This window comes from Anabas testudineus, chromosome 14, assembly GCF_900324465.2.
Source record: "Anabas testudineus chromosome 14, fAnaTes1.2, whole genome shotgun sequence".
Lineage (NCBI taxonomy): Eukaryota > Metazoa > Chordata > Actinopteri > Anabantiformes > Anabantidae > Anabas > Anabas testudineus.
In genome coordinates this window covers 4342505-4359239 of record NC_046623.1, presented here as the reverse complement: position 1 = coordinate 4359239, position 16735 = coordinate 4342505, and the positions used below count along the sequence as shown (strand labels likewise).

At 42.8% G+C, this 16735-nt stretch overlaps 1 protein-coding gene across 1 annotated transcript in view; it reads right to left on the bottom strand.

Annotated features, from left to right (window-relative positions):
* atp2a3 (ATPase sarcoplasmic/endoplasmic reticulum Ca2+ transporting 3) overlaps positions 1–16735 on the bottom strand; it is a 41769-nt gene that overhangs the window by 11030 nt on the left and 14004 nt on the right. The window contains exons 4-10 of the mRNA XM_026370418.1: positions 13574–13678; positions 12463–12601; positions 8084–8164; positions 7799–7884; positions 7187–7651; positions 1643–1731; positions 804–906 (exon numbers count right to left, since the gene is read on the bottom strand). Coding sequence (XP_026226203.1) covers positions 804–906; positions 1643–1731; positions 7187–7651; positions 7799–7884; positions 8084–8164; positions 12463–12601; positions 13574–13678 — 1068 coding nt within the window. The remainder of the gene's footprint in view (positions 1–803; positions 907–1642; positions 1732–7186; positions 7652–7798; positions 7885–8083; positions 8165–12462; positions 12602–13573; positions 13679–16735) is intronic.

Sequence of the window (16735 nt, the reverse complement as noted above, 5' to 3'; positions counted from 1 at the left end):
ACGAATCTGTAGATCATTCACCTCTGCCTCCGCAAACTTTGAGTCATACTGTACATGCCAAGTGGTTTAATGTGTGTCCTTACTGGCTGAGAAGTGGAGTAGGTGAGATGAAGCAGTAATGGTGTACCACACATCATTTGTTTGTGTTTGACCGGGCACAGACAGCAATAAAACACCTCGCTCCCCTCCAGCACTAGGCTGCTCTGCCCCCCACCGTCTCTCACTCTCTACTGATTTAACATTCCTTGATTTCACACTCAGCCTCCTTATTCAGAAAAGCACAAAAGCGGTGGCGCACTCAATTTTAGATGAATCCATTTAGGTGGCTAAAGACCATTTACTTTAGCGGAACAGAAACAGGCTAATCTAGGGAGGATACATGGGAGCTGAGGAAGTGCCGTATCCCTGGCCTCTCTCTTTAGCATGGTTACCATGATAACATGGTGATAACAAAGAGGTGAGAAAAGCAATCCGAAGCACAGAAAACGACTGTACAGAGTAAAATTAGCACAGCTGAATAAGGAAAGAGAAGACTTTCTGTAGTGCATGTGTGTGCTTCAGGGCTACCTTTCATAGAGTCATTGTGTTCACAGTATAAGCCTTGTATGTGTACTTGTATGTGGACATTTGCAAGAAACCCGACTTGCACAATGCTGTATATGTTACATCCTTTGCATATCAACTTACAGATGATAGCTCCATGTGTGCACGTTGGTGTGAGTGAGCAGTTTAGTTAATGCATTCTGTCAGTGAACATCCTCACAAATGTAACTGTGTGAGAGTGCAGCAGTGTGTGTAATGACCTCATTATAGTCCAGTGAAGAGTCGTTGCACATAGAGCACACGGTGGCCAACTCCAAAAGTCCATCATAGTCTCCACACTGCACGGGCCTGTCTCCTTTCAGTCTAGAAGGAAAATGAACACACGCACGAATGTCACTCAACAGCAACAGGAGAGAAGTACTTCACAGATAGCTACACCTCAATGACACGGTGAACTCATCCGTATTTATGTGTGGGGAAGTTGTTTAGCATTCCACAGTCGACTGGAGAAACAGCGGTTGTACAGTAGTAAACACTGTATAGTTGTTTGTGTGTGTGTGTGTGTGCGTGCGTGCACATTTATGTGTGCACGTGTTCCTGACGAGCAGTGCTGATTGCATGACAACCATGGATCCTTTCCCAGTAGAGACTGCAACCGTTGCTAGCGAAGCTCCCACACAATAACCCACACTCTGCTGTTATGAAATCAACAGGTTCATGCGGAGTCACAATGCTGTAGTCACCAAACAGTGAAATAAACAACACAATGAACTGAAGAAATCCTGCTCCTACATAATGACTAGCCTCCTACTTATATTCCCCCACAAACACATACTTACTGAAATAAAAAAAATAACAAATCACCCCGACACAGCGGAGAGCAAAATGACCACACAACTATAAATCTGACGCTGGCAGAACTCACTGAAGGTGTGAAACTCAATAAAAATACAGTCCAGCTGAGGCTCAAGGGTGTTAAACATCCAGCTTTCATCCAGGTAACAATTCACAGCGCTTGAATCCAGCGTGAAACACTTTAGTAACATTAAAAAGTGCAGACACACATACATGCACCCAATATATTAACAGCAATACTCACATTTGTCCCTCTGGGGCGTATGTAGAACCAGTTATGGAGAACTCATGAAGGTAGCAGCTCGAATCTTCCACCTTGTCCGCGATGAACATCTGGAGAGGAGACAAGGCAAACAAGACAGAGGCAGTGCAGTCAGCTAATTAGTCGACTAATTAGTCAGCACCGCGATTCAGGCATGTGCTGTGAGTGCAGACTGCTGTTGAACACTTAGGTCTGGACATATGAAGTAATCCCTATCAGTCTTTTCTGTTTTAACAGCTAATGAGGACGTTAAATTGAACCCACTGACCGTGTCTTGTGGACTCAAATATGGATTTGAAAACAACAGCAGTAAGCAGTCACACTAAAACTCCTTTATTCTCCACAACCTCACTTGACCCTCCAGTGAATGCATCAGTATGTTTCCTAGGCTGTCAGCCATTATATGTGTGAAGATCTCCACAAATAATATGTATGTAAAAATAAAAAAACGTTCATAACTTGCTTCAAAGGCAGCTGAAAATCATGATTTAATTCTTCATTTTGTGAAAACTGCTCTTAATGTGGAAGTGTGTCCTTGTATTGTTTGGTCCTTGGTTGTCACAAGACTGACAGCTCTATTGTAGTGGTGATGTTGAGCAGCTCGACTGCCAAGTGATTTAGTGCCTTGAGCATCGGCCTCCAATTCACACGTGGCGTCAAACACACCCTGAAAATCAACAGTGAAGGTCGCATCGTGGTTAAATACTAAGAAGCAGGATGCTGCTTACAAAACTAATGATTCTTATCTGGCTGCTTGACTTTCTCTGAACAGATAGTGGCTGTAAAGTCTGTCTTGACTGGATGACTGCCTGGAAAGATAGAGCTGGGAACCAAAAACCACATTTAAGAAATCCCCAGGACTCCATGCTTTTCCACCACTGTCCCATCTTCCCCACATCCTTACGGTTTCCAAACACGCAGGCAAACGCAGGACTTGCGCTGCTCACGTCTTGACGTAAAGCATCATCAGTCATTCGCACTTCCATACACGCACCAGTTAACCGCGAGAAAACAAAGCCCGAGTCAGAGAACGTGGAAGAGAGAGCTGGAGTCCCAGAACGGCCCAAGAATTTGCTTTGTTGGCAAATGTTCTTCCTAAAATTCCCCCAGGAAGGGCGGTCCACGCTGTGACGATAATACTAATACACTGTGGCTGATGGTTAATAAGGATGAGATACGCAACAATTTGCAAGGCATCTCTTATCGAAACACACGAGTCAAAACAGGGTTAACAGACGCCCTTGATCTCCAGTCCTTCATTATTATTCCATTTTTGCTAATAATCTTCCATGTATTCTAGCAAACAGTAAACACACAGACACGCGTGGAGACAAAGCACCTTCAGAACTTAGTCTATCTCTGTTTGAGACTCCATTAAGTCCAACTGATTGAAGAATTAATGAAGCAGCTATTTAGTTAAACTCTGTGTGTCTGTGTGTGTGTGTGTGTGAGCGCGAGTGTGTCAGAGCCCATCAATTTAAAAGGGAACACTAAATCAATGGTACTCTTGAGATGTGAGGTAGCTGCAGTCCCTCCAGCGAATGAGCCTAAAAGGTACGTTTGAGCCACTTAATGGAGTAATTATTCTTTAACAACATTTGGTCTACTGATGTCGTCTAGCCTGGACAAGATGAAACACAGATATAAATAACTGTCACAGTGAATCATGATTATAGCCTTTATGAGATTATAGCGTTTGTGGGAACATGCAATTAAGCATTAGTAATTTTTGACATCAGCGGGGTTGATATTTTCCTTGTTTCACTCTGATAAACAGGAGGGACGCAGGGAGGTCTGAGGTTATGTGTGTGTTTTTAATAGTACTCATGCTCTGCACTTTCTCTGGATTGAATAGCTATTCAATCCATTTACAGTATGGCTAGTGATGACTTCTATAAATAGTCATTTTAAATGCCGGTGGTGGAGTCGTCCTTCCTAACACAGAATTCAACCTGCACCTACCGAACCGCAACTGTTGCTGCTCATCTCGTTCAGATCAGCCTCACGGTTTACCATTCGCTGTACTAACACACTGTCAGAGCTCTATTAAGTTACTGAGAATATAAACATCTCCTCATGCTGCTAGCCAAGTCTGGAAAACCAGCTGGGTCCAGGCTTCGCTGTGAGACAAACAGGTAATGTCTGCATTTGCAATACTTTTATTTATTTCTGATGTCATGCTACTGACACAAGGTGAGTATGTTTAGGTGATACAGCATGCTCAATAGGGCCCCCAGAGTCCGGAGCTGCTACACACATTAAAGGCTTTCAACAGGTGAAGCACAAGGTGACCTTCACAACATGTGATGTATCTGTCTCATCTTAGCACCTACAGTGATGATTCATCAAAACGTTGTCTACAAAACAAGATGGTTGCCTTTTAAATATTGCAGCGAGCAATAACAGGCTGTGCACCTTCTCCTCAGCGCGGTTGCCAACTGCTGTTCCCTGCTGTTGTGGGGAAAACTCCTCGCACCGTGTGAAGCATGAAATTAGACTTAATTAGATTTGCATTTGAAGTTGACTGATTCCTTGCTTTTATTCTACTTTTATAGATCTTGTTATATTCATTATGTATTTCCTGTAACTTTCACATTGTTTTTTTTTTTTTTTTTTTTGACCACTGCCGTGTGTGGAAGTTTAAACTGTGTGCATCGTGTCAGCCTGCAGTGGGGAAAATACTTGTTTTACATTACATGCTTCTACATTTATACATTTTCTCTAATAAATGCACATTGGAAAGAAATAAAAAGTCATAATAGGTACAGGTTTTCTATATTTTTTTAGTTTTTTGCTATATTACTTCTTTTATTACTGTAGTGTAATGTTTAAAGTAACTATTTTTTATCCATCATTTATCATTTCATATTAAAATGCACTATTCCTTTAAGTAACTTTTAAAGTTACTGCTTCCTAATTTTACAAAGGTCAGCAGGCTCACGGCGCTGTTCCACAATTCTACAACAAATAGAAAATGTCTATTCGGAGACCCAGTAACATCCACAGAGCACCGAGAACACACAAAGTAGAGCCAGAAGAATGAAATAAGGCTCGATTCTTCCATCCACAGTCAGTTTTCCTCACTGTCTCATCTGCTATGGTCTCCAAGGTAACAAGGCACAGTGTTATCCATGTGAATCAGTGATAGTGGCACAAGTTTATATTCATCTACACACTTCCTCTGAGTTTGTGTGGGGATGAATGGTGAGTAAATCTTTATATGTGTGGCTGTCTTTGCGTGTGTGTGCGTGTGTGTGTGTGTGTGTGCGAGCTGCAAAGAAAAGGGAAATACTGTGTCAGAATGTGTCAGGAGGGGAATCCCTGGAAATCCTGACAATATGACGATCCCTGTCGCGCACAGATGGACGGGCCTGGGCAACACTTAACTTTCACTCTCAGATCCATTAAAAAAAAAAAACACAGCAGTCTGTGCATATAAGAGTGTGTGGAAAGACAAGCTAAAGAACCATAAAAATGACCAAATCTCCAGGAAACACCGTGACCAAGAAAAAAAAAAAAAAAAGGAAGTTTGTCTTTGTGAGAGAATGAGTGTGCATGTGCCCCGTTACCTCCCACCAGAGAGCTGAGAGCAGCAGGATGGGGAGTATAGGTGGAAGCAGAAGGTCGATTTTCACCAACGTCAGCCTGGCTCACTCTTTTTCTGTCTGGGTGAGATCACCCCTCCGTGTTCCTCCTACTAGTGGGAACACCCTGCCGCTACGAATTCAAATCACAGATACTCCATGTCATCTCAGGGAGACGGGGGGGGGGGGGGGGGGGGGGGGGTGTTTCTACAGCAAGAGCAAGAGTGCCCAAGTAGTAGTCAATGTATTTATTTTTTCCAATTGGACTTACTGACTACAGCAAGTACCGTCTAAGCACAGCCAAAGGCCAACATTCAGTCTGCAGAACAATCAGCTTCTGCAGTGCATTTTGGCATAAATCATTGTCTGTAACTGTCACATGTAGTGAATAGCTCAATACATACCAAAAAGAGTGGTATGGTTGGGGGTGTCCACACTTGATTGACAGTTGTCTCTGGCTAGAATACTCAGTCAGCCCACTTGAGCTCAATCAGGCTCCATCCAACTGTTCAAATCCTGTTTTTCTTCAAAAAAAAAAAAAAAAAAAAAAAAAAAAAAAAAAACAAACGACAAAAAGCCGTGGAGAAGTAAAATCGTCTCCAGACACATGGAGCTGAGATCAGACCAGAAAGTCTGTCCACATCCAAATGACACTAATTAGGCTGGTTAGGTTCTAACTATACTGCCACAGCTGATGTACCTGTGCATCCAAATGGATGTGAGTAAATGACTAAATGACTATTATCTACTATACATATATATTCAGTATTATTTAAATAGTGCCCTTTGCCAATACAGCTAGTTGTTTAGTGCTTCATGCTGGTGGGGTGTTCTCTCTCTCATTTTAATATTGAACATAAAACCAGGTGAGCCTGAAATCTTTTCTCGAGTGTATTGTAAGGACCGATGAGTTAAACATACAGATTCCAACACCTGTGACGCTCCTATGACTAATTAGCAAACTAAAACACAACAGCCAGTTTTTCTAGTGGAAATCAGGAAATGAGCTGCCAACACCGTCCTATGATGCCAGGTTTGTCTGGACTCAGCTCGACTACTGCCACACTCATACGTGCCAGTAACTCTGAGGTCATTAGCTCTGAGGTGAGAGGCTGGAGAGATGGAGGATGTAAGGACAAGAAGTGTTAACTGAGATTAGGTGTGTGTTTGTGTGTGCATGTGTGTGTGCGTGTGCGTGTGTGTGCACTTAAAAGGAGCCAAGACAAACAGCAGCGCTGGCATTTACTCTTTGCTTGGAGCAAAGACGACAAGAGAGCAACACACACACATACTGACAGACACAAAGGGAAGGGTGAGGCTATGTGCTACAGAATACTCATGAAGAGCTGTGCATAATATCTTTCCATGTTTGTTGTCTTATGTAATTACATATACACACCATTTGAAAACTATTGTGGAGACAGGACAGAAATGTGCAACCTTATTGTGTTTTTTCAGGTGACTTGACATTTTGGAAACCTTCGCTGTGCGTGTGTGAACAGATCTGTGGAGCTATGGGTGCTTGCTGGGTCATGTTAGGTGGTTCTGCTCCACCAGCAGCTACCTCACACCTGCCAAGTGGAGGTAAACATTACAACATCATAAAGATTTTCCTTTTCTCAGCACCATGCACAACACACATGGGGAAAAAAGAAAAATGTCAAAGATGATTGAACTGCGAGGATTAGCATCAATAATGAACAGCAAACCCCTGTAGAATTCACCTCCATGACACGTTTTAGATGAACTCCCAGGAGCTGTTTTAGATGTGTCAGTCAAATGTCAAAGTATGGAAATGAAGGTATTAGCCTTAGCCTTAGTTTTTGTTAAGAAACTAATTGAACTGTGTCAGAGAAATGAATGCAGAAGTGCAACAATACACTGTGGGTTAAAGTGTGCTGCCAACAGGCCAACAACCATTAGTGTGCTGGTTGCCACTTACTCTGCAAACAGACATCTGGTTGGTGGTGAGCGTGCCTGTCTTGTCAGAGCAGATAACAGAGGTACAGCCCAAGGTCTCGACAGACGGTAGGCTGCGGACAATGGCGTTCTTCTTGGCCATGCGACGAGTGCCGAGGGCCAGGCATGTGGTGATGACAGCAGGCAGGCCCTCGGGGATGGCAGCCACAGCCAGGGCCACGGCGATCTTAAAGTAGTAGATAGCACCACGGAACCAAGAGCCTCCATGGACGGGGTCTCCGAAGTGGCCGATGTTTATAACCCACACAGCCACGCAAATCAGGGAGATGACCTTGGACAACTGCTGGCCAAATTCATCCAGCTTCTGCTGCAGCGGCGTCTTCTCTTGCTCTGTAGACGCCATCTGATTGCGGATTTTACCGATCTCCGTGGAGACACCTGTAGCGACGACAACACCTATGGCGCGGCCTGCAGCAATGTTGGTGCCCTGAGGAAAAACGAGAAATAAATGGGAGGAGGTGAATTTATAAAAACTAATATTCCCATCTGACCTAAATGGTTAAAAGAGATTCATTCCTGAGAAGAAGGCAGAAGATACACATTGACCGAGTAGCTGCAGGTAGGGTGTGCTTACAGAAAATAGCATGTTCTTTTTGTCCTGGTTGACAGCTCTGGGATCAGGAACAGGGTCAGTGTGTTTGATGACGGATACAGATTCCCCTTAAAGAAAAAGGAAAACAAGACAATTAGGCACAATTAGATTTGCAAGACAGAGAGATCAAAGCTACACATGGAGCCTAAAGGGATAAAGAATACTATCACAGAAAGCTACACTGCAGAATGCTTAGAGGCTGAGGGACCCAAAGATCAAACAATAAAGGAAGTGAGGGATTACAGAAATGCCTTGAAGCAGGATTACCTGTGAGGATGGACTGGTCCACTCGCAGGGTGGTGGACTTGATGGATGTTACTCTGATGTCAGCAGGCACCTTGTCTCCAACTAATGTGAAACACAACAGTCAAATATTTTAATCTGCAGCCCACAGCGGCACCTCTAACGTGGTGGCCTTATATATATATATATTTTTATATTTTTTTTCCTTAAATACTGCAAATTTCACAGTGATGCATGCAACAGACAATTCAGTCAAAGTAAAACTAGGTGACAACCAAAATCAGAGCAAAGCGTGTCTGCACTTGTGTACACGTCAAACTGAACCACAAATGTCAAGCTGCTCACAGCGACGACAGGAAAGGTCAGGTGATCACCAAAGTAATTAGATGGCATCCTCCGAGAACCATGAATGTAATCCAGCCAGTAGTTTTTGAGACATTTCAGACAAATCAGACCATCAAACAGGGGATAAAGTGTAGAATATAAGTAGAGTAATAAGAAGTTTTAGATTTGGTTTGTGTTGACCACTTGTGCCTGCAAGCGTAGCTGCAGGTGATCACTCACCTTATCTGTGTTTCCGTGTTCAAATACTGAATTCTTAAAAATCTGTGGGTTCAGCCCGGGCTCAGGCTGCAGCCGCAGGACAACTACAGAGGTCTGTTCATTCTCCATGATTCCTTCTGTTCCTCTCTCACACACACACACACACCACTTCCTCACATACATCAGGCATAAACTACAGATGAATCCCGCATTAAATTTACAAAACGCATTTCATCTTCTCCACCACCACCACAGGATGGGCTGCCTATTAAAGCCTGCATATTAAACTCGTATTTCTTAGCCCGAGCCAAGTATCTCATGCCTCAAAACAAAATTATTATTGCCTGCGCTTTGTCAGAGTTTGACAATGAACATTTAATGAAAACATTTTCATAATAGTGGGTCAGAGCAGGGTGGATCATTTGATGTAGTCAGTGACACCAATCTCACAGCAGAAGAGTGGGAAATTGCTCCCAACACTGCAGACAGATGTAACAGTCTTCACTTGTTTCTTTCCAGCCTGATAGACAAGGCAACAGACTCGAGCATTACTCTGTGTAATAAGCATCTAATTAATGCCAACTCAGAGTCCTCAGCCGTCAGAGCTTCTCACCATTAATCATGGTGTTAATTCTGTTAACTAGAGCTGGTGAAGCTGGGGTGATTATTCATCTGACTTCTGGTTTGTGCTGCATTTCTTGCTAAGTCTCTTTGTACTATTCTGAATTTCCTGCTGTTACTATGTTAACCTTTCAAATTACCCCGTGCTGGTTCCTCTGTGGGAAATCCACTGCTGTTGAATGTGGTTGCGTCTTTCCAGACGTCGCCGTTTTTGAAAGTCGTTGGCGGGAGTCTGACATAAATGCTAATTAAAGGTGTCAGCTTTGTCAACTAATCTTCTTATGAACTGTCGACCAAAACAGACTCAAAGTGAAAAAGATGAAGGCCAAATCGGACCAAAATGAACATGGACTAAGACTAAATCTGACCCGGACATCATCACTGTGAAAACTTTTCAAAGTGGTCTCATGCTGATAGGTTTCTGAGTGTTTCTCATTTCTTCATCTTTCTCTAGTTCTCTCTAAGCTCCATCATCTCCTCTTAACATTTGCTCAATGTGCTGAGGGAATTTTTCACTTTTTTCCCTGTGGGGACAAAGATGGTGAGACAGAGAGACAGAGAGAGACAGAGAGAGAGAGAGAGAGAGAGAGAGAGAGAGAGAGATGAATAGCCTGTACATCCATTTTTGTATTTCTCTACATTTCTCTGTCTGATGCTCATGGGCTGCGAGAGAAGAACAGTGGGAGAGAGAAGCGTGCATTGTGTTCGTGTGGGAGATGGCTGGGGGCTAAAGGTACACTTTAGCAGGACTGGTCGAGGACAGGAAAAGAGAGGCTCTTCAAACGCCTACCCACAGACGCCTGCTCCCCTATCAGACCTTCGCTTTCTGCCACGGCCTCCCACAGACACTCTCCATCTGCTAGAGGAGAAATTTAAATCCTAATACAGACACGCTGAGTTTAGATAAGCTCTCTTTTACACGTTATAAATATGATAAATTCGTCAGACTGTCTCTGTAAGTAAAAAAAAAAAAAAAGATTTTAAATAATCATTGCAGCCCAGAATTTATGGATGAACTCATGCACATTGGATCAAAACAAATAAGGATCTCAAGTGATTTGGACAGCTGGACTTCTATTTCCATTTGGTAAAACTGGACTTTAAACTAAATCTGAACGTGTTGCATAACAGACTGGCAGAGAGGTCCTCATACACGTGCAGGATAACCGTGACTTGTTAGTGGGAATGGCTCGAGGTAGGTTTCCATCTCTCTTCAGGCCCTGTGTAAACCCACTAAGAGTTCCACTGCAGTCACTCTATTTAAAAAAAATAAAAATAAAAAAAATAAAATAAGGAAAGTTCCAGTGGAGGCGCAAATCACAACTGTGTCGTAATCATAGCTGGCATCACTCAGGCCGTCCTACAAGAAGGCAAGCGGACAGCTCTGGTGGAAACTTGAGTAAATATATTCTTTTCTCTCTTCAAAGGTGGTCAAGAGTGTCCTTTTCCGAAGCCTTCAAACTGTTTATTTTACACCCAAACAGTTAATCTAAAGTACGGGGAATCCTGGGAAAGGAAAGGAAAATATTGATTTGTTCCCTTTCTTGCAATATTCCTACATATTTTAGTGAGGAGGCTGTTTTTAAAGATCCCTGACACAGACATTTCTCAAGTGAGACGAGCATGTGCTGCAGTATGCGCCGCAACTGTTTACCACTGTTTAAAGCTGCTTAGCAACAACATGCTCAATATATGACTGTGTATATTTCACAAAAATGCAGCAGGGCACTTAACACTAATACCATACCTCCTCTCAAAGTCAATTCTGACGGCGAATGCAATTTGTAATTAAAGTGGAATTCCAGTTTGGATGAGTGCAGTTTCACGTCACCTTGCACTCCACAAAGAAAACAAATTGAAGTTGTTAAGTAGCAGTAACTATACTATGGTTTAATGCTTACAGAGGCCTTAAAATACTTTTCTGCACTGTTCATGAACACTGTTAAAACACCCTAAAAATAAGATAAACAACACTGAGCAGAAACGTCAGTGCTCTGCCCCCCAACATGGATCCACTAGCAGCTGCTGACCAGCCAGCAGTGATATCGACGCAGCCAATGGTTCATTTAGATCCATATCCGTCATCGCAGGTGTCGCTAAACCTCGACCCCTTGTGACCTTCAGCAACACGAACACGAGCTGAGCGTGGAGTGTTGTCATGGCGACGCCGTCGGTGCCGACTGTGACGGCGCTGCTAGACGGGGGCTGAGTGAAGTCATTCTGGTGCTTGCTACCTGTGTGGGCTTGTCTGCATCTGGCTGTGTGCGCACGCATGTATGACCAAGGACACCGGCTGTAACAAGCCCAAATTCCAAAGGGAGCACACACACACATAAACACACACACTTAACTTGATAGTTGGGGCCAGTGTGAGAACCCCTGAGTGATTTGTGAGTTATTCAGATGGATAATCTCATTTTCATTTTTGAAACCTGAGGCTTCACTGTGGCCGGTGCAGCACATACAGTATAATCCCTCTCTGTGGCTCTCCGTGCTGTGATTATGAATGAGTTCTCTGATCTCTCACACACATCCGTAGCTCTGCCTCCGTTCCCACACACCTCTCCTAGCCGTCTGAGACGAACCTCTAGCCATGCAAAGCCAAGGATTACACTCCCAAAACCGGTCAAGTTGATGGTGTAGTGACCTCCTCGGTGCAGCATGTGTGTGTGTGTGTGTGTGTACTGTATTAACTCTGGCATACACAGATGTTCTGGAACCACAGTGACAACAAGACTATTTTTAGCTAAGGCTGCCCACACATGGGCGAGTTTACAGCAGGGGAACCGTGTGTCTGTGCATGTATCGTGGGGGAGTGTGAGTGAGGAGCTGACAAACACCCAGCAGTGTCCAGGTGGTGAGACTGAGAGCATGGAAAGCAGAGGGAAGGGGAAAGCTGTGGAAAATTAAACTGGACTAAATACAAGGGGGTGACCACAACCACTTTCACAGAACTGAACATCCACACACAAACAAACAGACACAACTGTATAGCTGCTCTGGAACCTGCACATACAGTAAAAAAAAACCCTTATGTAATTCAGTTTGAGATATTCCAACAGTGTTTCCAGACTCATGAATGGCTGGTAAAGGAAGCATGTGAGTGTTTGTGTGTGTGTCAGTGGCGGCAGCAGCGTGCAGCTATGTGACAGCAGTAAGAGGCCTCTGGAGGTAGACAAACCATAAATTAGTCTCAGTGAGTGACAGGAAGAGTTTGGCCGGGTGTAGCCGCAGCTTACCTGCCACCTCCACTATGTCTCCTGGGACGATGTCTCTGGCTTTGATTCTCTGGACAGCCTTGCGGTTCATGCGGTACACCTTTCCCATCTCAGGTTCATACTCCTTCAGAGCCTCAATGGCATTCTCAGCATTACGCTCCTATGTAGGGAGATTGACAAGTAAATTTTTTTTATATTCATTCAAATGAACCAAGCTCACAGTATTTGCTCTGTCAGTGTTTTCCATTCATTTGAATATTACTTGTGGAATTTTGGACATGGTTTAAACAATACTATCAAACAAGTGCAAATGTACAGCGATGCAAAACATCTTCTTTCCCAACGAGTTGATAGACGCTCTGTCTCTATTTTTGATAGGCACATCACAATTTCCTGCGTAATGTTACACATAAATGAGCCAAGAGGGTGTTTTGCATGAGCTTTGTAGTTTGTGTATGTTCGAACACTGCCCGTCCAAGTCACCACTTAGATTTAACTAATCATAGGTAGGAGCTTCTCATTGGATATTTACTGCGTGGATGATTATGTTTCAGCTGACAACAAGTTATTTAACTCTAACTGATGCAGTGAGTAGCTTTTCGTTTCTCAAACAACCATGTTGAAAGACACATCCTGGATCCTGAAAGATGTTAATCTGGTTGCTGCGGTAGGTTTTTTCTTCCCTGACGACACAAGCATATTCCAAGATGACAATGTCAGGATTCATCGCGCTAAAATTGTGAAAGGGTGGTTCAGGGAGCATGACACATCATTTCCACACATGGATTGGCTAACACAGTTCCAGACAAGTCCAGACCTTAACGCTAATGAGAATCTTTGGGATGTGACTCTCATCATCAATACAAGATGTTGGAGAAAAATGAATGCAACTCTGGACGGGAATAAATGTTGTGACATTGCAGAAGCTTATTGAAGTGAGGCCACAGCGGATGAGTGCTGTAATGAAAGCTAAAGGAGGTACAACAAAATATTAGTGTGTGTGACTTTCTAGTTTTTTTGGACGGGCAGTGTATAAACACATGATGTCAGTTTGAATACGGCAAAAACACAACCAACGTGAAGGTCCTACACGAACACAACACAAAGACACAAGACGGAGAGTGGATCTCACCTGCCAGACCCCGATAACAGCGTTGGCAATGAGGATAAGAAGAATAACAATAGGCTCGACGAAGGCGGTGGTTGTCTCCTCTCCCTCCTCAAACAGAGCCAGCACCTGTATGGGTATGTAGAACACATGACGTCAGCAGGCAAACATACTGTACTGCAACATCTTCAGCTTCATGGTAGCTCAAAAACATTTTCTAAAGACATGTTTCTCTAAAATGTGTTTGAGAGGGGAAAATGTCTGAATGGTGTTGCAGAGAAATCTGGTAAAAGAAAAGAAAAACGGTGCTTGAAATTTGGCTACTCAGTTCCAGTCAGTGTGTTGCTATGGTTCCAACTTCTTTTGTTGGGATGTGGCGCCACAGGCCTGCCGGATGAACCCAAGTACCCTTCAAGTACCTGCAGTGCTCCAAATACGTTCAGTTAAAGCTGGGTGTTGTTTAATAGCATTTATTATATAGAAGAGGACATAATAGTTAAGTGTGCAGTACTATGACAGAAAGGGGACATTAAAACCAATAACCCGTGCCTTTCAGCAAAATATTGCAGTTAATTCATTTCCTTTAAGTGTAAAGCTACAGGCCTATTCTCCTCATTAACTACAGTTAGAGGTTAAAAACAATTCCAAAATAGCTACAAGGGCAAGATACAACAGAGCACAGCAAAAACAAATGAAACCGTTTTTAATAGTAGTTATGTTAGTGTTAGTTAATGTTAAGTCTGTAAGTTAGTTCACTCATAGTCACAGGTGAAACTAAAATTCTGTATGTTTAAAAAAAAACTTTTCAGAATAAAAATCACACAAAAATGGTAATGACAAGATCCCTAGAGCAGCAAGATGATGCCTAAAAAGAAATTACATCCTGCAGGAAATTAGATCATTGGGGAAATAACACCATTGAAATTACACAGAACAAACTGGGCTAATTTAAAACACTGCCATTCTTAGGAAGCCCAGTTTTGCAGGAGCGCTGTGTAGCACAGAGCAGACCCATCCACAGCTCCTGACGGTAGGAAAATCACACACAAATTATCATTTACATAAGGATTTTGTGAGATCTACATCTTTCGGTGGCGCAGTGTGGTGTTAGGATGTCTGTGTACCCGACCCTTAGCCATGGGTAGTTTGAATGGAGAATGACTGACGTGTTTTAATGGCAACATACAGTGTGTTCATTTACCTGCAGGACGAAGACAAGCATTTACAACGTCTGCCAAAGATGAAATTACTTTCTAGTCAAATATTCCTGCATATTTAAAATAACTTAGTAAGAGACCTTGACATAATGATGGAGTTAACATCACTGTCTTGAGAGATAAGATGAGATGCAGTTGATATCTGATGGTGCGAAACCTCTGTGTGTGTGTGTGTGTGTGTGTGTGCAGAGTCACTGTCTAAATGTTGAGATACTGAAGGCTAATTGCTGTCTGACCTTGCACAGGGTGTTTTTAGCATCAGTCAGTTCAAGTGATTGAAAAATCATCCAAATTAATGTCTATAATTCACCTCCCCATCATGCATTAGTAACATATTCCTTTGTCATAATTATCTTACTCTGTTCAGCTCTTGACCCAGATAGTTTCATTTATATGTAAAAGTGCAGCAACGCCTTCCTTTTTACATTTTGTTTTATTTTCACATTTTTTATTTTTATATTTAATAGAGATATCAGTCATGTGGTGGGGCCATGCTAACTAACGGGGCTGCAACAATTCTCTAATTCTCTTTTTATTTGGAGTCCTTTGAATCACCACCTGCGCTGCCCCTGAACACAGCACACGAGAGCAGCTCGCGACAGACAGCTCGCGCTCTGCTGAAAACGTGGTTACTTCTTTAACATAAAGCCTGCGCACAAAGTCGAGCAATAGGTCTTCTTATGACAAGACATACTGAGAGTTCCAGGATATTAATGCGTGGGAGACTGCGAGAGAAGTGGGATGACTGCAACGCGGTGGCAGCTGGTTGGGTTGTGTCACAGTCTCAGTTTCAGGACCAACACACACACATATACACTAATAATACAAGCAATGAGAGCAAAACTGACCATGACTAAAACCTGCATGAGCAAATCTCGAAGCCATCTGGAGGCAGCAGAAACAACAACACTAATATATTATCACCTTTTAAGTCGATATGGCAAAGTTGTTAGCAAAACATTATCTATTTATACTTCAAGCAGACATAAAGAAGATGCACTCCTTGCACATCATTTTCACTCTCTTTACTGGTTAGCTGCTGGCCAGCTGATCTGCTTGTATAGATTTGTTGTTAAAACAGCTGGTCGGTGCTGAGGACAGCAGTAAGGCAGAACCATAACAGGAAAGGTACGGGCCGGCAAAACCAAAACAGTGAGATGAAAGATGGAGAAGCAGGGTCCTGATCCTAATACTTGTGCAAACTATTAGTTATAGCTGCTTAAAAGCCCTGAATCTAACATTGCCAGTGGTAATTTCATACATAAAAAAGCCTACAATAAAAATTGTAAACTCAAAAACCATTCAAATTTAAAGAACTGGCTACAATGATTTATCCAAAGAGACCATAAATAACTATGCAACCACTCTTGTTACTATCCTTAATGCTTCTCTGTAGTCAGATGCAGGAAGATGACAGTTGAACAACAACTGCAAAGCTGTAATAACATGCAACATATATTTTTAGGAGATCATAATAGAAGAAGTTCCCCGTTGCAACACTAAAATTGCTTTCCACTTATGCTTCTATCATTTTATCAATAGGAAGTACTGAAGCAAAAATGACACAACAAAGGCATCAGCAGGGAGAGAAGGAGAAATGAAGTGGATCTACCTCTCAATGATCTGATGGGGATTATCAAATAATAAGAGAGTCTATTCTCTGCAAAGTATTGAGCACAAAAGTGTACGTCACAGAAGCCTGAGCCTGGTCGATAGCTCATCATTCATCATTTGGGACGGTAAATCTCTCTCTGGCTGAGCTGAGATTGGAGGGCAACAATGGCAGTCCTCTCAGCGAGGATGATTCAAAAAAAGACACTACACGCAGTCAGCACACCTTCAGTGAGCCCTCTGAACACCTAACTACTACTTTTACGCCGAATTGAAGTTCAAATGCAGAGATAAGTAGGATTTCTTTTAGGTGCAGCAATTTATTGAGGGAGTCTAGTTTGCAAGTCAGTCTGAGACG